Raw genomic sequence first — 21,558 nt, 5'->3', positions numbered from 1 at the left:
AGAGCACAGTGCAGGGACAGGACAGGACAGTGCACAGTCAGCAGATTAATAGGTTAAGTAAATAATGCTAAACGTCAGACATGATGTGTCTATCATTGTGATATGACAGTAGTAAGAACATGATAAAGAACATGATAATGTGCAGATGTGCTCATAGAGAACAATTGTATTCAATAGCTATTTATTTAAATAATGGTTTACAGTGGCTGTGTAACGTTGTATATAGTAAGGTCAGATGGAGTGTGTGTGATTGAGAGAGATCTGTCCGGTCCCTGAGTATTCAGGAACCTTATGGCTTGGGGGAAAAAAAGTTGTTACACAGTCTGGTGGTGAGGGCCCTAATGCTTTGGTACCTTTATCCAGATGGCAGGAGTGTGAACAGTAAGTGTGAGGGGTGTGTTGGATCAGACACAATGCAGCGAGTGGTGTAAATTCCGTGATGGAAGGAAGAGATACACCTATGATATTCTCTGCTGTCTTCATTATCCTCTGTAGGGTCTTGTGCTCCATGACAGTGCAGTTCCCAGCCCAGACAGTGATACAGCTGCTCAGGATGCTCTTGATAGTCCCTCTGTAGAAGGTTTTGAGTATGGATGGTGGGAGATGGGATTTCCTCAGCTTGGCGCTGTTGGGCTTTCTTGGCTAAGTAGCTGGTGTTGTGGGACCAGGTAAGGTGTTCTGCCAGGTGGACACCAAGGAATTTGGTGCTTTTGACGATCTCCACATTAGAGCCATTGATGTACAGTGGCAGGTGGTCACTCCTAGTCTACACTCCTAAAGTCAACAACCATCTGCTTTGTTTTGTCTACAAGAGACAGGTTGTTGGCTTTGCACCAGTCTGTTAACCGCTGCACCTCCTCTCTGTATGGTGACTCGTCATTATTGCTGATGAGACCCATCATGGTCATGTCATCACAAACTTTATGATGTGATTAGTGTGGTGCGTGGCTTCACAGTCATGCAGAGTGAACAGTAGAGGACTAAGCACACAGCCTTGAGGGGCTCCGGTGCTCAGTGTGGGGGTTCTGGAGATGATGTTTCCAATCCTGACTGACTGAGATCTGTCAGGAAGTCCAGAACCCAACTGCAGAGGGAGGTGTTCAGTCCAAGCAGGCTCAGCTTTTTTCTATCAGATGCTTAGGAATGATAGTGTTGAATGCTGAACTAAAGTCTATGAACAGCATTCGAACGTAGGTATCTTTTTGTCCAGATGAGAGAGGGCCAGATTGAGGGTAGTGGCTATTGCACCTTCTGTTGAGAAATTTTGACGGTATGCGAACTATAGGGGGGTACAGTGCTGGTGGCCTTAAAGTGGCTGTTCACCTTGTTCTCATGGATGAAGCTCGTTTTGCACATGAACGCAGGGAAACCATGGCAGCACAGATGTGTCACTAGTTCCAGAGTTCCCTTAGCAGGTTATATGTAACTTATATGTGACCATATTAATAAACCTCACAGAAGTTTTGGTGTGGAAAACACTTGCCACACAGCTTTCCCATCTGCTTAACCCCAGTGCAGACCCTGATCCCCACACTGAGGATCATATCTACTCTCTCTGGTGCAGAGCGTGATGTCACAGCGGGAACAATCACAGCTCTGGTTCCAAGTGTATTTACCATTTGCCTAATGTTCATAAATGATCCTCACTGTGTTGGGCAGTCCTGGAATTGGGGTGGGATAGCATCCCGCTACTCTTTTTTTTTTTCAGTATTTTCCATCCCCCCCAGACGGGATGCCACATTTTAGATTCTAGGAGCGGCCAAACTGAGGTTTTTTTTTTTTTCAGGAAGCTCTGTGTATAGTGGCTATTTTGGGACATTATCAGCTGTCAAGAGAAATCACCGTCCTGTAGATTGTCTCCCCTGTCAATAGAATGGCTTAGGAGGGAGGGTCTTGGCTCCTGCTCCTGCCTGGGGGGAGGTTACCATTGGGGCTGCATAGTGATCCTTGCTGTTGGGCCGGGGCATGGCTGGTTTGCGACTGGGAGGGGCCTGTTGCTGCTTCAGCATATTTGGCTGCTATTCCAGGGGTTACTAGAAGGGTTCTGTGGCAAAATACTGGAACCAATGGCTGAAGGGTCAGAATGAAGCGGCACGCGCCTACCACACTCCAATCGCTGACACTGCTGTTGAGAAACTGCGAGTGAACTGGGTGGAGCTCCCGGGCCCGGCCACCAATAGCGTACAAAATATATGTGTACCAAACTGTAATATCTATAAACATAAGTACCCATATTGTGAATAAATAATTCCATAATTATTTTGCATTCATCTACACCTATATATAAATAAATAAAATATAAAGTATAAATATAAATATGGACATGGATTTATAAATATCAAAATATAGTATAATATAGTTACAAAATTCATATCTTCTATTACAAATATCAAAGTGCATTGTGCAATTAAAATTCCCCTAAAAATCTTAACATGAAATCAGACTTCTAAAATAAAGCCTCCCTCTTAATTCCATAGTGATGTAAGAAACGGTTGTAATTCGAAGTGAATTCGAATATCAATAGGACTCTAATTTTAGTAATTAAATTGTTAGATTGCCCCCACTTTTCTCATCAACTACTTCAATCCCAAAGACCGACCACTATGGGCAGCCTCAAAATGTTTGATAATGGGGCTTTCTACTTTCTTATTGATGCTTCTTACATGCTCTCCTAATCTGACCCATAGTTGTTTTATAGTGCATCCCACATAAATGAACCCTAAGGTCTAAAAATTGCACTTTGAAAATTGCACTATAAACTGTGTGTGTAAAGAAGCCTTTTGTTGTTTTTATGTGCCCTTTGTTACAAACACATTATGTTTGCACGTGGATAGGAAACTGGCTACAGGATCGGGTAAACAGGGTGGTTGTTAATGGTACATTCTCTACTTGGAGTAAGGTTCTTAGTGGGGTCCCTCAGGGCTCTGTATTGGGTCTACGTTTATTTAACTTGTTCATTAATGACTTTGGGGCATAGGCGGAGGGTGATTTTTTCATTTGGGGAGGCTAAAGATGGCCATACATGGCAAAAATTAACTGTAAAAAGCCATCAGACTGGTCCTCTGGCTTTCGCAATTTACTTCCATTTTGTATTTTTATTTGTTTCTGAGATTTTAGAAGTTGTATACAGTTGAACTGCTTAACAACTGGCTTCAGCTCAGCAGCTCTCTATGAAGCTCTTTTTAACTTTCAGGGACTACAACTGCCTATGCAGTTCCTTATGTACTTACTACATTCAGTTAACCCTTTGGTTGCTGACTATGTTGAGACAAATGACTGGTGTTTGTCTGAAAATGCAAATATCTCAGCAACTACTAAAAATATAAAATGATTGTAAAATGCAAAAATACACAGAGAAGCACCATGGCTAAGTTTATTTTTGGGTTTAGATACCCTTTAATAACTACCAATTGAATGGTTGTCTAATTTGAATGGCTGTATAATTGTCCCATTCAAATCACATGGTTGATTTAAAAGGGAAGTTTACTTTTAAGGTAACTTTTTGTAAGTTCTAGAAAGATTATTTTAAGCATCCTTTCATTTTCTTTCCTAGCTTGCACTCTGGTCGCCGTAGGTCTCTGCCATGGCAACCAAGAAACAGACTGCTTGCATGTACAATTTTAATGTTTTTATTACTTATTTTTCTTTTTTAGCTTTTACTTTCTCCTCTTCTATTTTGAAAAATTTTATCCTCTGTCCAGGTGACAGACCTTGCCACCAGTATCACAACTAGGGGTTAGCAGAAGAGGTACAATGCCTACTCCCTAGTTCAGGGTCCTGGAGAATCACTGGTTCCAAGTTTCTCAGCAACAAGTGGAGGAATCTGGACTTCTACTGAATCAGCCAACACCCCCAGCTCGCACAAGCTTTCCTTTGCCATGCCTCCCTCTTGGTCTGGCACTGTTAGGCTCCAAGATTTGCCCACAGGGTAGGACTGGGCCGGTGGCGACTGGGCTCCCACTGGCCCAGACCTGCTCCCCTGACTGACCAGCTGTTGTGCCGCAGTGCTGCATTTTTCATGCATGCACAGGCCGGGAGTTTAGAGGTTAGGATGGGGCCCCCGGGACTGCCAGGAGGGCCCGATGTTTTGTAGCCCAGGTGGGACCACGAGGCTCCAGTCCGACCCTGTTGCCCCATAATCCAACATAATGCTTTTCATTCACTGACAGGTGAAAGGGGGATTGTGTTCTCCATTGTTATTTGCAAGAGAGCAGCATCAGTAATTAACTGATTACTGTATTTCTGCATGTAATGGTGTCTGATAACAGATAAACTATGGGTAATTGTAAGGCATAAGATAAAAACCCAACCAAATTAAATATAGAACTTACTTGTTCCATCCCATGTAATCGGTTATACTTTGTATATAAGTTTGGATTTAAGTTTAAGTAGAAAAAAACCTGACACCTGCCCCTTCCTGGACAATAGTTTGACACCTGCAGCCCTACTGTCTTACTTCCCCCTTTTTTGCACTCCATATTGCCCCAGAAACCATAGAATGCAATATTTGGAAATTGTAACACATACCAGACAAAAACAGAAAGGCAAGGATCAGCTCAGCAGCCCACAGTCCTTCATGCAAACTCCAGAGACCGCAACGTGCTTAGGAATGTCTAAAAGCCGACGTCTGTGATCCGTGACGTCACCTCTTCACCCGGCTTCTAAACGTAACGTCTGACTCCCTGCCTGCCTCGGTTTGCGAGCAGTTTATAAAAGCTATAACTTTAAGTGGGAGGCAGGCAACCTTCCGAATAAGAGCTGGATACAAACGTTCTTTTCAACTGCATAGTGCAAGTCACCCAACTCAGTAAGGCATTAGGTTTTTTTTGTTTTTTTTAAATAAATTTCTTTCAATTTTTTCTTTTAATGCAAACAGGGAGATTTGGGGAGGCTTAGCCTCCCCAAGCCTTAGTGAAAATCCGCCCATGCTTTGGGGAGGGTTTTGTAAGTAATGTATCAGTGTTTGCAGATGACACAAAACTATCCAGCCCAATTAATTCCATCCAGGATGTGGCATCCTTCCAACAGGATCTTGACAAACTGGCAATCTGGGCAGCTAAGTGGCAAATGAGATGTTGATAAATGTAAAGTCATGCACCTGGGATGTAAGTATATCCAAGCCACTTATACCCTTAATGGGACTGCACAAGGCAAATCCATTATGGAAAAGGATCTTGGAGTCCTTGTAGATGATAAACTTGGCTGTAGCAAGCAATGCCAGTCAGCAGCATCAAGGGAAAATAAGGTCTTGAGCTGTATTAAAAGGGGCATAGAGTCACGGGGGGAGGAGGTCATTCTTCCACTGTATAGAGCACTTGTAAGGCCCCATCTAGAATATGCTGTATATATGGGTTTTTTGCCTTCCCCTGGATCAACTAGCAGTTAGGCAGATAAAAAAAACTAAAAGGTTGAACTTGATGGACGTGTGTCTTTTTTCAACCTTAATTACTATGTTATTATGTTACTATGTAACCTTAGTAACTATGCTACTATGTTACTATAATTTTTTACATTTTCCATACTGACTTTCTGGGTTCTAGATTCGCCATAGAGACAGAGATCTGTAGGTACCATGTAAATACAGTACTAGCTGAAATTAGTCGAGTGGGAGGGAGGAACCAAATTCCCACACATGCTCCCTTCCCATGCCCTAACTTGTGCCTCATTCAGATGCCCAAGTCATATGCCCAGCAGAGGATACAACGATGTACACCTTGAGCCAGTTTTTATCCAGCACAAGACACACAGCACAGCCACAGAAAATAAAATGACCCCTATTCTATTTTTGAAGCTCGTCTACTGGATCACACACCCTCTTTCTTTAATGTGAGCAGAGAGGGCTTTATAGTGTGATCGATGAAGCAATGGAACTACTACTCAAAACTGGTTGAACTGCAATAATTACTTTTTAATTGTCACCCTTACAATATATTAAAACAATCAGAATTACTCTTCTGCTATTGACATATAAAAACAGTCATTCTCTTACTGCAGACTTTGCACAGTGCACTGCCGAATGCAATGTCAGTGATTTTTACATACAATGCATTGTATCTGATGACCAATGAATGCTATTTCCAGTGTTTGCCATGAGAGTAACTAGTGATGGGCGAATTTATTCGGCAGGCGCGAATTCGCGAATTTGCGCGATTCGCCGCCAGTGAATAAATTCGCAAAATGCCCGTGAAAATTCAAAAACGGGCGCCGGCATCAAAAAACGAGACGCCGGCGCCATTTTGAAATTCGCCCATCACTAAGAGTAACCCATATGCCTGTCTCTTTTGGCATGTTTGGCTTGCATCTATTTATATATTTTCTAGTAGACTTGTGGTATGAAGGTCCAAAGTATGGAAAGATTTCTTATACGGAAAACACCAGGACCAAAGCATTCTGAATAACAGGTCCCCTACCTGTATATTTAATGAATAGGATTTTGCGTGCAATACACTGTGGGGCCTGGATATGCTCAATATGTCAGTTACTGTATATATTTGCCTGCTTTCTTTGCTTATACTTAATGTATGTAAATTATCATGGAACTTCCTGTTAAATACTATGAGTAGAAATAGTCACCTCACTGTTGCAGCAGGAGAAACAGAGACCATGATAAATATGAAGAATCTCCTGTATTTAATATCTGTGTTGTCTTTGTTTCAGTGTGAGTTGTATTTTAAATGATATTTTAATTGTGTAATAATTTGCCAACTCTAAATCTTTGCTTTATTATGTGTAGGTGTGACATGTCAGATTTCCCTGACACAGCCTGGTGCTGTCACTGTGAAGCCATCAGAGGTTCTTCAGTTGACCTGTAAAGTGACCGGAGCCTCCCTCACTGACAGCTCCAAAATATGGGCAGTCCACTGGGTCCGTGATCCTGCAGGGAAAGGGCTGGAGTGGCTGGGAGGGATATGGTATAATACTGGCACTCGCTATGCCCAGTCTTTGCAGGGACGCATCACAGTATCAAGAGTAGGGATGTAGCGAACCGCCGCCGATGTGTTCGCGAACGCCGTTCGCGAACACCGGCAAAATTTGCGAACTGTTCGCGAACTGTTCGCGAACTTCGATCATCCGAAAATCGTTCGATTCGAACGATCGAAGGATTTTAATCGTTCGATCGAACGATTTTCGTTCGAATCGAACGAAAATCGTTCGATTTTAGCGATCGAATGGTCGAATGGGCGACCGATTTTGACGCGAACGCCTATTGGCGAACGTCGCGCGACGTTCGCGAACTTGCGGCGGACGCGAACAGTCGAAGTTCGCGCGAACTAGTTCGCCGGCGAACAGTTCGCTACATCCCTAATCAAGAGACACAAATAAAGGAGAAGTTTATCTAAAACTCACTGGAATGAAACCAGAGGAAACTGCTGTATATTACTGTGCTAGAGAAGCACAGTGGGACATATATTATGAGAGCATGTGTAAAAACATGTCTGGGAAACTATAAAAAAAAATTAAAAGTTGCCACATAAATAAGAGTAGTAATATTACTGAAATGTCACAATTCAATTACATAGAAGAAATCACTTGTGGTATTTGATAAGTCTAATTAAGCATGGTATCATTTTTTGCTAATGCTCAAGGCCTAAAATGTCTACATATTCTCTAGGAAAGCAGTAAATAAGGGAAGCTATGTATTGATTTTGGGAAGTGAAATGTGACTCATATAGTACAATGGGACATATATTATGAGAGCATGTGTAATACATGTCCTGTAATCTGGAGCACAATTCAAAATGCAATATACTATATATATATAGCAGATGGAGGATCAGCACACATTGTAGTTGAAGTGAAGAAATGCTTTATTTGCTTTACAGTGTTACATATTAATCCAACGTTTTCTCAAGGATATAATGTGTTAGCCAATTGGCCTTTAAATACCCACCCCCATTAGTGATTTTTGGCGACCTGATGAAGTCATATGTCCTTATAGAAGTGTCAATACAAAGCTTGAGAGGTTCCAGTGCTTTTTCTGTAGGATATTAAGTGTAATATCACTTCACACCACCAGGTGTCATTGTTCCCACTCAGTGCTCAAAAATCCAAAAAGTCCATCAAAATGTCCTTAAAAAGAAACTTTATATATATATATATATATATATATATATATATATATATATATATATATATATATATATAAATATATATATATATATATATAATACAGATACTTCATATTACAAGCAGACAATAAAGAATACAATTTACTCTCAGGGTTGATGTGTTGAGGGCATATTCAGACATAGATCAAGAATCTGTAAGGTGAAAAATAGTATGTTATGTTTCAAACCAAACTGAACCACAAGGATAGTACATATAAATAGCCCAAAAAGGCAACAATTTATGTTAGAAAACAATTCAATTGCAGTTGCACATTCAACCCTTTGGGAGTGACACAATCAAGTTTGAAAATCCAAAAAGCCTCCCGTTTCAATAGAAGTTACTCAATGTCACCACCCCTAGGTGGTTTTGGTATGTGGTCAATGGGCATGCACTTGAACTGAGAAGGGTCATGCCTGGCTTCACACCAATGTTTGGCGACAGGTTGTTGGGCGATGTCCTGCTTGTTGGGCTCAATTTTCCTGTCAGGGTCTAGTGCCACCCTAATACTAGCCCTATGCAGGGCTGGTCCTATCAAATGTGGGGCCCAATTGGGACCATGTTGGCGGGGCCCCTAGACAAAGTGTTGCTGGCTACTGACACACCAAGTATTTAGGAAAATAAGGGCATACAGGCACAAAATAGAAAGGAAAGGGGCAGACAAGGTAACATAATAGGGGCACACAGGGTAAGAGAGAGAGCGAGGAAATAGGAGAGTGGACTGGGCCAATTAGTTTGGGGCTGGGCCGATTCAGCTTGAGAGCAGGCTTGGTTGGATTGGGGGCAGGCAGGGCCTATCAAGGTTGGAGGAAAGCTGGGCCTATGAGAGTTGAGGGCAGGCTAGACCTATGGATTTGGGGATGGGCTGGACTCTCAAAGTTGGGGGCAGGCCAGGCAGCATCATGTGCTGAGGGAAATATTATCTGTGCTGCCCTGTGGTGCGGGGCCCCCCAGAGGTGCGGGGCCCAATTGGGCCCAATTGGTCCAATTGGCCTAAGGCCGGCCCTGGCCCTATGCATGCTGATCTTATCCTTTAGTTGTCTTGCGGTTTTACCGCAATAAATAAGGCCACACGGACATTTGATGACATACACCACTATGGTGGAAATGCACTTCATCCTATGTCTGATTTTATATTGCTTGCCTGTCCTAGGGTGACTGAATTCCGATTCCAAGATCAGTGTACTACACATCACACATTAATCAAGTTGGGGGGGTATTCCCTATCCAAAAATGTTTTACCCATTATTGCTAGATCCTCTTCCTTCTGTTTGGGATCACTGTCTATGTGAGCTACCCTCATCATTTGAGATTTAGGGAGTGAATTCAACAGATGTTTTGGGTGGTGACTGGTGTAATGTAGTAACGTATTCCTATCAGTAGTTTTGGTGTACAATCGAGTAAGCAGATTTTTGTTTGATTGATATGTTTGATTTATATAATAATACATCCAGAAAACTGATCTGGTGTGAGTTGTAGTTTAATGTGAGCTTGATGGGTGTGTCTAGCGAGTTGAGGCTGTCAACATAAAATTCCAATTGTTCAGTTGTACCAGTCCATAGGAAAAAGGTATCATCTATGTAGTGCCTGTAAAAACTGCCGTGCCTTTTAAATTGCTCATGGCCATAGATATGCTTCTGTTCAAAGTCATACATAAATGCGTTAGCATAGGCTGGCACTACCCTAGATCCCATGGCTGTACCCGTATGCTGCAGGTAAAAGTACCTCTCAAATTTAAAGTAATTCATCCGAAGAATAAAATCAAGTAACTGCAAGGTGTATTCAACGAGTGGACCAGCAAAATTGGATTTGCCTGTGATAAGATGTTTGATAGCCTCTTTGCCTTCATTATGTGGTATACATGTGTACAGGCTTTGCACATCCATCGGAACCAACAGTAATGTTTTGTAAAGCTTTGTATTGATACTTCTATATGGACATATGACGTCATCAGGGCGCCAAAACCACTAATGGGGGTGGGTATTTAAAGGCCACTTGGCTAACACATTATATCCTTGAGAAAGGTCCCCAGGAGGGACTGAAACGTCAGATTAATATGTAACACTGTACGCAAATAAAGCATTTCTTCACTTCAAATACTGTGTGTGCTGATCCTCCGTCTGCTATTTACTTCAATTTGATTGTGCACCACTGGCAGCGTATCGTTTAGAGTGCTGGTACTGTGGAACAATTCATTTTATATATATATATATATATATATATATATATATATATATATATATATATATATATATATATATATATAAAATCATATATAACATAGATGCACACTGGGACTTTAAAAAATATTACTTTTATTAATTATAAATTAAAAAACAGTTCGCCGTTTCGGTTCCCTTCTAGAACCTTTATCAAGACACTGTTCATTACATAAAATCACAATAAATAGGTAATAGAACACGTGAACACCAATCAGTGCACAGCCTCACTCTGAAAATGTGACATCATGTATTTCTTGTCCCACCTGTCAGGTCAGAAAAAGGCATATCAGAATTGGGTTTCTAGTAGCTTATTAAACAATGGTTAATTATTTGTATCAAAATTACTATTTAAAGCTACAAAACTAACATCACAAATTAACAGTATCAAAAAGAATATCAAAGAAAGGATCAAAGTTAACTAACGTTGGTCAAGGAAGCATGTAAGAAAGCATTGCTCATTTAAACCCATAGGGGCTAACGTGTTCAGTTTTTTTATCCAATATGCCTCACGTTGCAACAGGAGTTTGGATCGGTCGCCTCCCCTACTGAGGGGAGGTATATGCAATAATTTCTTTTTAGAACTATTAAATAGAATATCTACATGATGTACAAGTACTACATATGAATTCCCGACCTTAAGATATAATAAAACAATCACTATTACTCTTCTGCTATTGACACATAAAGGGTCATTCACTTACTGCAGATGCAAATTGCACATACAAATGTAATGTCAGTGGTTTTTACATACAATGTATTGTGTCTGAAGACTGATGAATGCCATTTCCAGTCATGAGACTAACACGTATGCCTGACACTTTTGGCATGTTCACAAATAAACAGAAGTACAAGGAGTATGTGTTGATGCAAGTACAGATATATGTGGGATCCATTATCTGGAAACCCGTTATCCAGAAAGCTCCAAATTATAGAGAGACCTTCTCCTACAGACTCCATGTTATCGAAATAATCCATTTTTTTTTAAAATGATTTTCTTTTTCTTTGTAATAATAAAACAGTGCTTTGTACTTTATCCAAACTAAGATATAATGAATCCCTATTGGAGGCAAAACAATCTTATTGGGTTTAGTTAATATTTACATGATTTTCTAGTAGACCTGTGATATGAAGCTCCAAATTATGGAAAGATCTGTTATCCGGAAAACCCCAGGCGCCGAGCATTTATGATAACAGCTCCCCTACCAGTATCTTTTACAAATGGGATTTTTCGTGCAATACGCTGTGGGGCCTGGATATGCTCAATATGTCAGTTGCTGTATATATTTGCCTGCTTTCTTTGCTTATACTTAATGTATGTAAATTATCATGGAACTTCCTGTTAAATACTATGAGTAGAAATAGTCACCTCACTGTTGCAGCAGGAGAAACAGAGAGATAATTATGAAGAATCTCCTGTATTTAATATCGGTGTTGTCTTTGTTTCAGTGTGAGTTGTATTTTAAATGATATATTAATTGTGTAATAATTGCAAACTCTAAATCTTTGCTTTATTATGTGTAGGTGTGACATGTCAGATCTCCCTGACACAGCCTGGTACTGTCACTGTGAAGCCATCAGAGGTTCTTCAGTTGACCTGTAAAGTGACCGGAGCCTCCCTCACTGACAGCTCTAAAGTATATGCAGTTGACTGGATCCGTCAGCCTGTGGGGAAAGGGCTGGAGTGGCTGGGAGGGATATGGCATGATGCTGGCACTAGCTATGCCCAGTCATTGCAGGGACGCATCACAGTATCAAGAGACACAAATAAAGGAGAAGTTTATTTAAAACTCACTGGAATGAAACCAGAGGAAACTGCTGTATATTACTGTACTGGAGAAACACAGTGGGACATATATTATGAGAACAGGTGCAAAAACATGTCTAGATATCTGGGAAACTATAAAAAAATTAGTTATTCTACACATAACAAAAAAGAGTAGTAACATTATTGAAATATCACGATATATATATATAAATATATATATATATATATATATATATATATATATATAAAACAAGGGAAAGTTGTGCTCACCACTATTTTTTAAAAAACCATTAGGCGGGGGTGCAATGAGGCTGTGACCACAAAATACATATAGTCAAATACAAGAGTCCTCTGCACTCAACCCATTATCAATATATTTAAGACAGAGACATTTTGTGCATACGGCTACTAAAAAATGCCTTACCCTTTAAACAAAACAGGGATTGTTTGTCCATATATTGCAATATATTTAAGCTGGCCAACTACGTCAAAGTCAGCTTAAATATATTGCAATATATGGACAAACAATCCCTGTTTTGTTTAAAGGGTAAGGCATTTTTTAGTAGCCGTATGCACAAAATGTCTCTGTCTTAAATATATTGATAATGGGTTGAGTGCAGAGGACTCTTGTATTTGACTATATGTATTTTGTGGTCACAGCCTCATTGCACCCCCGCCTAATGGTTTTTTTAAAAATAGTGGTGAGCACAACTTTCCCTTGTTTGTTATAGTTATACAGGAGTAGTGACCAGCTCCATGTTGTAGCTCCCACCCCTCCCAGCTATAGTCAGGTGATCCCACTGGTGTCTAATAAAAGGGCAGCCAAGTAAGGGGGTTTACTTTGAAAGCAGCTAGTAAGTTGCAGGTAAAACCTAGTCCCTTTGTAAAATGTATAATGAAGCAATAGAATTCTTAATGAATCAGATAAAATTGAGCGTAGGACTGGCCAGATATGGGATGACTTTGACGTAGTTGGCCAGCTTAAATATATTGCAATATATGGACAAACAATCCCTGTTTTGTTTAAAGGGTAAGGCATTTTTTAGTAGCCGTATGCACAAAATGTCTCTGTCTTAAATATATTGATAATGGGTTGAGTGCAGAGGACTCTTGTATTTGACTATATATATATATATATATAGATTTTCATAGCAGACAGCACCTCATGTCAGATAAGCCATTTTGTGGCTGCCCCTGTGCACGGAGATAATTAGTGTATAATCCAATCAAGAAAAACCAGCACCAAGGGACTTTAAATATGAAAAAAAGTTGTATTTAAAACATATGTTTTACCGACGTTTCGGTCCCTATTAGGACCTTTTTCAAGGCCTTGAAAAAGGTCCCAACAGGGACCGAAACGTCGGTGATACATATGTTTTAAATACAACTTTTTTTCATATTTAAAGTCCCTTGGTGCTGGTTTTTCTTGATTGGTATATATATATATATATATATATATATATATATATATATATTTATATATATAAAAGCAGGATCAGCACTCTCTGTTGATTGTGATTTATTTCACACAAAGAGACCTTTTTCAATGATCTCCTCTTCCTTGAAAAAGGTCTCCATGTGGGACTGAAACGTCGCATAAAATGCCACTTTCGGATCCATTATCCGGAAACCAGTTCTCATTAGAAAAAGAGATATTAATGAAGCTTCAATATTCTTTTAGGAATAAAGAAAACTGTTAATAGTATTTTAAGTACATTTTAATGGCAGGGTGTCAGCCTGTGTTAAAATGCTCACAACTAGTGCTAAAAAGGGCAAAAAAAATTAACTATTCGCAAAGGTTCTTGCAAGCCCACATGCTCCATAGCAACTTGTGGTGGGCATTAGAGCCAAGAGTGAGTTTATTGTCATTTCATCCATATACATTTGTACAGTACACAGTGAAACAAAATGTTCCTCTAGGACCATTGGGCTACATATAACATAGATGTACCGGACAACAGACAAAAAGTGCAAGTGCAAAAATATGCAACTCCTGCAAGACAGGACAGCACAGTGCAGGGACAGGACAAGACAGTGCACACTCAGCAAGTAAATAATGCTAAACGTCAGACATGAGGGGTGTATCATTGTGATATGACAGTAGTAAGAACATGATAAAGAACATGATAAAGTGCAGATGTGCTCATAGAGAACAATTGTGTCCAATGGCTATTTATTTATACAATGGCATACAGTGGCTGTGTAACGTTGTGGTATATAGTAAGGTCAGATGGAGTGTGAGATCTGTCTGGTCCCTGAGTATTCAGGAGCCTTATGGCTTGGGGGGAGAAACTGTTACACAGTCTGGTAGTGAGGGCCCTAATGCTTCGGTACCTTTTTCCAGATGGCAGGAGTGTGAACAATAAGTGTGAGGGGTGTGTTGGATCAGCCACAATGCTGGTGGCTTTACAGATGCAGCGAGTGGTGTAAATATCCATGATGGAAGGAAGAGAGACACCTATGATCTTCTCTGCTGTCTTCACTATCCTCTGTAGGGTCTTGCGCTCCATGACAGTGCAGTTCCCAGCCCAGACAGTGATACAGCTGCTCAGGATGCTCTCAATAGTCCGTCTGTAGAAGGTTTTAAGTATGGATGGTGGGAGATGGGATTTCCTCAGCTTGTGCAGGAACTAGAGGCACTGTTAACTTTCTTGGCTAAGTAGCTGGTGTTTTGGGATCAGGTGAGATTCTCCGCCAGGTGGACACCAGGTAATTTGGTGCTTTTGACTATCTCCACATTAGTGCCATCGATGTACAGTGGCAGGTGGTCACTAATCTTCCTAAAGTCAACAACCATCTCCCTTGTTTTGTCTACATTGAGAGACAGATTGTTGGCTCTGCACCAGTCTGTTAACCGCTGCACCTCCTCTCTGTATGGTGACTCGTCATTATTGCTGATGAGACCTACCACGGTCGTGTCATCAGTGAACTTTATGATGTGATTAGTGCGGTACATGGCTGCACAGTCCTGCATCAGCAGAGTGAACAGTAGAGGACTAAGCACACAGCCTTGAGGGGTTCCGGTGCTCAGTGTGGTGGTTCTGGAGATGATGTTTCCAATCCTGACTGACTGAGGTCTGTCGGGCAGGAAGTCAAGAACCCAACTGTAGAGGGAGAGGTTCAGTCCAAGCAGGCTCAGCTTTTCTATCAGATACTGAGGAATGATAGTGTTGAATGCTGAACTGAAGTCTATGAATTTATCCAGATGAGAGAGGGCCAGATGGAGGGTGGTGGCTATGGCATCATCTGTTGAGCAATTTTGACGGTATGCGAACTGTAGGGGGTCCAGTGCTGGTGGCCTTAATGTGCCTGTTCACCTTGTTCTCATGAATGAAGCATGTTTTGCACATGAACGCAGGGAAACCCTGGTAGCACAGATGTGTCACTAGTTCCAGGGTTCCCTTAGCAGGTTATATATTTAACTTATATGTGACCACATTGATAAACCTCACAGAAGTTGTGGTGTGGAAGACACTTGCCACACACCTTTTCCATCTGCTTAACCCTAGTGCAGACCCTGATCCCTACACTAAGGATCATATCTACTCTCTCTGGTGCAGAGCGTGATGTCACAGCGGGAACAATTGCAGCTCTGGTTCCTAGTGTGTTTACCATTTGCCTAATGTTCATAAATGAGCCTCACTGTGTTGGGGGTAAAAAACATTTTAAATCATTGGCAAATGGTGCAATATTATTCTAAAAATTGCAATGGATGTTATCCACAATGCTGTTATACAAAAAAAAACCAAAGTATTCACTTCAGGCATTTATTTGTGCAAATTTAATCAACTTAAAACAATTTTGTGTTTAATAAATTCATTAATTACAAAACACATGGCAGTGACTTATCTGTATCTCCAAACCCAGTGTCTTATCTGTATCTCCAAACCTCATGCAGGCCACACCCTCGTAACGCGTTTCGCACCATTTGGTGCTTCATCAGTGGAGGTGTGGCTGTTACAGGTCACAATCCTTATGTAGGGACCCTGAGATTTGGGGTTAAATTGCTCAGGCAGTTCCCCTTTAGTATTTGGACACCTAGGTGGTCCTTTAGTATGCCCAGGCAGCTATGTCTCCGTTCCTGGGTCCATTGGGATAATTCTAGGCAGAGTTTGTCCACTAGGTGGCACTGTTTGATAATATAAAGGGGGTTAGCACCATGAGGTCTTGGTCTTTCCCCTGGGGCCGTGCCTCCCAGTGAGGTGTTACAGGACCAAGGCTCTGGTTCCTTAAGAGTTAAGTTTAGACAGTTGTAGTAGTCACTGTGATAGTCGCTCTAGGAGTGAAAGAAAGCTCAGGGTTGCTAGAGAGCAGTTGTGACTCCAAAGAGGAGATTTACACATAATCCAGGGTGATACCTTTTTATACTCCCTGGAATCAGGGTCAAGCTATTTAAACTAATGACAATATTGGTGTTGTCAAGGTAAGTAGACCTGTGATATCATTGCTGCTAGTGCACCACACAAAAATATATGTGTACCAAAATGTGATATCTATAAACATTATTACCCATATTGTGAATAAATAATTCCATAATTCTTTCAAATTCATCTACACATATATATACTGTAAATAAATAAAATGTAAAGTATAAATATAAATATGAGTATATAAATATCAAATCTCAAATATCAATATATAGTATAATATAGTTACAAAATGCATATCTTCTATTACAAATATCAAAGTGCACAGTGCAATTAAAATTACCCTGAATCTTAAAATTAAATCTGCTGCTTCAAAATGTTTGATAATGGGGCTATCTTCTTCTTTCTTATTGATGCTTCTTACATGCTCTCCTAATCTGATCCATAGTTGTTTTATAGTGCGTCCCACATAAATGAGCTGTGTGTAAATAAGCCTTTTGTTTTTATGTGCCCTTTGCAAACACATTATGGATCATTTATAATAAAGAAAGCAACTGGAAAAGTGCAAATAAAAGTCTGCAGTCTATCATTTTTTACATTTTGCATGCTGACTTTCTGGGTTCTAGATTTGCCACAGAGACAGAGACACTTGAAAAAGGGCTCTGCCCGACACATGTAGTGTGCTATCACTGTTAATAAACAAATGGCAGTTTAAAAATACTGCTTGGAGCTGTTTAAGATTCAATTATTCCTTGGATTACCATAATTTAAGGTGTAACACAGGCACCTGAATCTGCAGCCATAAGAAGCTAAGAACTGCGATCTGAATCAGAATAACCTTCTTTGACAGAGACAGAGACCTGTAGGTACCATTTAAATACAGTACTAGCTGCAATTAGTCGAGTGGGAGGGAGGAACAAAATTCCCACACATGCTCCCTTCCCATACTCTAACTTGTACCTCATTCAGATGCCCAAGTCATATGCCCAGCAGAGGACACAACGATGTACACCTTGTGACAGTTTTTATCCAGCACAAGGCACACAGCACAGCCACAGAAAATAAAATGACCCCTATTCTATTTTTGAAGCTCGTCTACTGGATCACGCACCCTCTTTCTTTAACGTGAGCAGAGAGGGCTTTATAGTGTGATTGATGAAGCAATGGAACTACTACTCAAAACTGGTTGAACTGCAATAATTACTTCTGAGGAACATTAGTGGAATAGAGTAGCATTTCTACATGAATTACAGGCACTACATATTAATTGTCACCCTTACAATATATTAGAACAATCTGCTATTGACATTTAAAAACAGTCATTCTCTTACTGCAGAATTTGCACAGTGCACTGCCGAATGCAATGTCATTGGTTTTTACATAAAATGCAGTGTATCTGATGACCAATGAATGCCATTTCCAGTGTTTGCCATGAGAGTAACACATATGCCTGACTCCTTTGGCATGTTTGGCTTGCATCTATTGACACTGATTGTTGTGGGAAGACTGGAGTAACTGCCTGGTCAGGAGGTTGGGTAGTTCCAGGGTTCCCTATCATGATTAGGTGCAGCAGTTCTTGATTTGGAACAATATGTAATAATAATAAAACTATGCCTTGTACTCCAAACTCAGATATAATTATTCACCATTAAAGGCAAAACAATCTTGATGAGTTTATATATTTTCTAGTAGACTTGTGGTATGAAGGTCCAAAGTATGGAAAGATTTCTTATCCGGAAAACACCAGGCCCAAAGCATTCTGAATAACAGGTCCCCTACCTGTATCTTTCATGAATTTGAATTTTCGTGCAATACACTGTGGGGCCCTGATATGCTCAATATGTCAGTTGTGCTATATATTTGCCTGATTTCTTTGCTTATACTTAATGTATGTAAATTATCATGGAACTTCCTGTTAAATACTATGAGTAGAAATAGTCACCTCACTGTTGCAGCAGGAGAAACAGAGACCATGATAAATATGAAGAATCTCCTGTATTTAATACCTGTGTTGTCTTTGTTTCAGTGTGAGTTGTATTTTAAATGATATTTTAATTGTGTATAATTTGTCAACTCTAAATCTTTCCTTTATTATGTGTAGGTGTGACATGTCAGATCTCCCTGACACAGCCTGGTGCTGTCACTGTGAAGCCATCAGAGGTTCTTCAGTTGACCTGTAAAGTGACCGGAGCCTCCCTCACTGACAGCTCCAAAATATGGGCAGTCCACTGGGTCCGTGATCCTGCGGGGAAAGGGCTGGAGTGGCTGGGAGGGATATGGCATGATGCTGTCACAAACTATGCCCAGAATTTGCAGGGACGCATCACAGTATCAAGAGACACAAATAAAGGAGAAGTTTATTTAAAACTCACTGGAATGAAACCAGAGGAAACTGCTGTATATTACTGTGCTAGTTATCCACAGTGGGACATATATTATGAGAACATGTATAAAAACATGTCCTGATAGCTGAGTCATTATTACAAAATGCAACAGGTAAAAAAAGATACATAACAAAATTGTTGGCTTTTTGGCACATCAAATTCAGGGTGTTTTTACTGATCAAAAATGTACTCAAAGAAACAGCAAATAAGGGGAGCCAGATATCTATTATGAGAACTATAGCAGGCCTCCATATAAACACAGCACACTTCATAACTTTAAGGGGCCCATTTGCTTAGTTCGAGTGAAGGCATAGATGAAAAAAAGTTCAAATTTCGAATGGTCGAATATGGCTACTTCGACCATCGAATGGGCTACTTCGACCATCGAATGGGCTACTTCGACCATCGAATGGGCTACTTCGACCTTTGACTACGACCTTCGGCTTCGACTAAGAATCGTTCGATAGTCGAAGTACTGTCTCTTTAAAAAATTCTTCGACCCCCTAGTTTGCCACCTAAAACCTACCGAGGCCAATGTTAGCCTATGGGGAAGGTCCCCATAGACTTCCTAACAATTTCCTGATCGAAGGAATATCCTTCGATCGATGGATTAAAATCCTTTGAATCATTCGATTCGAAGGATTTAATCTTTTGATCGAACGATTATTCCTTCGATCGTAGGAATATTGGTAAATCCTTCGACTTCGATATTCGAAGTCGAAGGATTTTACTTCGATGGTCGAATATCGAGGGTTAGTTAACCCTCGATTTCGACCCTAGGTAAATGTGCCCCTTAATGTTCACAAAAGGTTGGATTTTCTGATGGCCATTTCTCAAAGACCACTTATGAAAAAGTTTATAAAAACACAAAACATTGATTTCATGAGGAAAATGGTTCCAGGTTTATCTCATGAAAACTTTATTGATGTCTATGACAAAATCTGAAAGTGGATGAGAACAGTAATTTCTCAGAGAATTGTAACTATTTCATTATGTTTGACAATATTTTCACTTGTATCGATGAGCAAACTTTTTAGCCAGCCATGGATCTGCAGCGAAATTCCGCATTTCGCCATCAAATTTTTTTTAGCGAAACTGCGGCAAAAATTTGCACGACAAACAAAGTTGCCAAGAGATAAAGTTGCAATAAGAAAAAACGCACATAAGAAATTACCCACTGACGTTAGTGCCTTTGGACAAAAGTTGCCGTAATAAAAAATACCCATTTGGAGTGAGAACAATTGTCGCCTATGTAAAATATTGTTGCATGTAAAAAAAAATTGCCGCCAATTGACGTTGTGCGTTTTGCTAATTTTTTGGAGAATTGAAATAGGACATATTCTCTCATCACTATTCAACTGATTGTAGATGAGTAACCATATCAAAACAGCACTATTCTGTTATGTACATATGTTTTAGGTGACAAAAATGTTGGCATTTTAGGCACATCTAATTCGGGCTGTCCGTTTCTATTAAGGATATTAACCAAGTCAACTACTAAAGGAAATATGGAATAAGGAAGCCAGGTAACCTAGCATGCCTCCATATAAACACAACACAGTTCAGTTGACACAACTGGACAAGTCATGTTAGAGCTTGGACAGATTTTTGCACCAGGTCCACCTCTCAAGTATCTTGCAGTAATGTTGGCCTATACTTAACCCTCAAGAATAGTCTATTTTAAATGGTTCTAAAGCGTGATTAGTCCCCTACATGTATTCATTTTTAATTAATAAGTTTAAGCATCATATACTCCTCTGATTTGGATTTGTGATGCATTCATTAACTGATATGTAAGTCAGCTAAACTGGCTTAAAACAGCCAACTACGGTCTTGAAAGTTATTTTATGCAGATGCACCAAATGGTCGGAAGAGGGAACTCACTACAAATGAATGATGGATAGGGATGGGCGAATTTTTTCACCTTGTTTTGCTGTGAAAATGATGCCCATAGACTTGTATGGCGCTGTGTGACAAAAAAAAGACGCGTAAAAAAAAATGCTTTTTTAACACCCATAGACTTTAATGGGCGTCTGTGACATTTCGCAAGCAGCAAAATTTTGGCGAAACAAACGGGTCAAATACGCCCATCCCTAATGATGGAAAAATGACAAAGATGGAAGTTTATGCTGGAGACAAAACATTCAAACTCTTCACCCCTCTGGCTAACATCCCACTCCATATGAGCGGATATGAAATGTTATTAATTTTTCAGAATATGTTGTTTCTAATGCTCACTCAGTTTCTGCCAATAAGCAATTATTATACTTGAAAAGTCTCCCTCCTCAGGAAAGAAATCTAGAAATTCAAGGCAAAAAACATGGATGTGTAAATTCATGGAGTGAACAAGAAATTTAGAAGACAAAATGATCACAGTACACAGTATATATATATATATATATATATCTATATATATATATATCTATCTATATATATATCTATCTATATATATATATATATCTATATATATATCTATATATATATAAATATATATATATATATATATATATATATATATATATATATATATATATATAAAGCTGGCTGCATGGTCACTTGCACTTGGGGGGAAATTATTGTAGGTAGGTAAGCAGAGGATCAAGAGCTTAAAGACACTGGGGCAAATTCACTAAGCGCCGTAGCGCCGAACGCTAGCGTCAATTCGCTAGCGTCGGGCATTTTCGTTACTTCGCAAATTCACTAACGGACGCTGG

At 39.9% G+C, this 21,558-nt stretch overlaps 1 protein-coding gene and 2 gene segments (V, D, J or C); all 3 read left to right on the top strand.

The window, feature by feature from the left end:
* LOC101027262 (uncharacterized) overlaps positions 1-21,558 on the top strand; it is an 834,796-nt gene that overhangs the window by 420,855 nt on the left and 392,383 nt on the right.
* Positions 1-21,558, top strand: part of LOC108714884 — a 540,168-nt gene that overhangs the window by 189,701 nt on the left and 328,909 nt on the right.
* Positions 18,388-18,941, top strand: LOC121394342. The segment is given in 2 exon segments: positions 18,388-18,487; positions 18,562-18,941. Coding segments are annotated over 2 exon segments (420 nt in total).

This window comes from Xenopus laevis, chromosome 1L (genome assembly GCF_017654675.1).
Source record: "Xenopus laevis strain J_2021 chromosome 1L, Xenopus_laevis_v10.1, whole genome shotgun sequence".
Classification (NCBI taxonomy): Eukaryota; Metazoa; Chordata; class Amphibia; order Anura; family Pipidae; genus Xenopus; species Xenopus laevis.
Note: the sequence above shows the minus strand (reverse complement) of the source record. Positions and strands in the feature narration are given on the sequence as shown.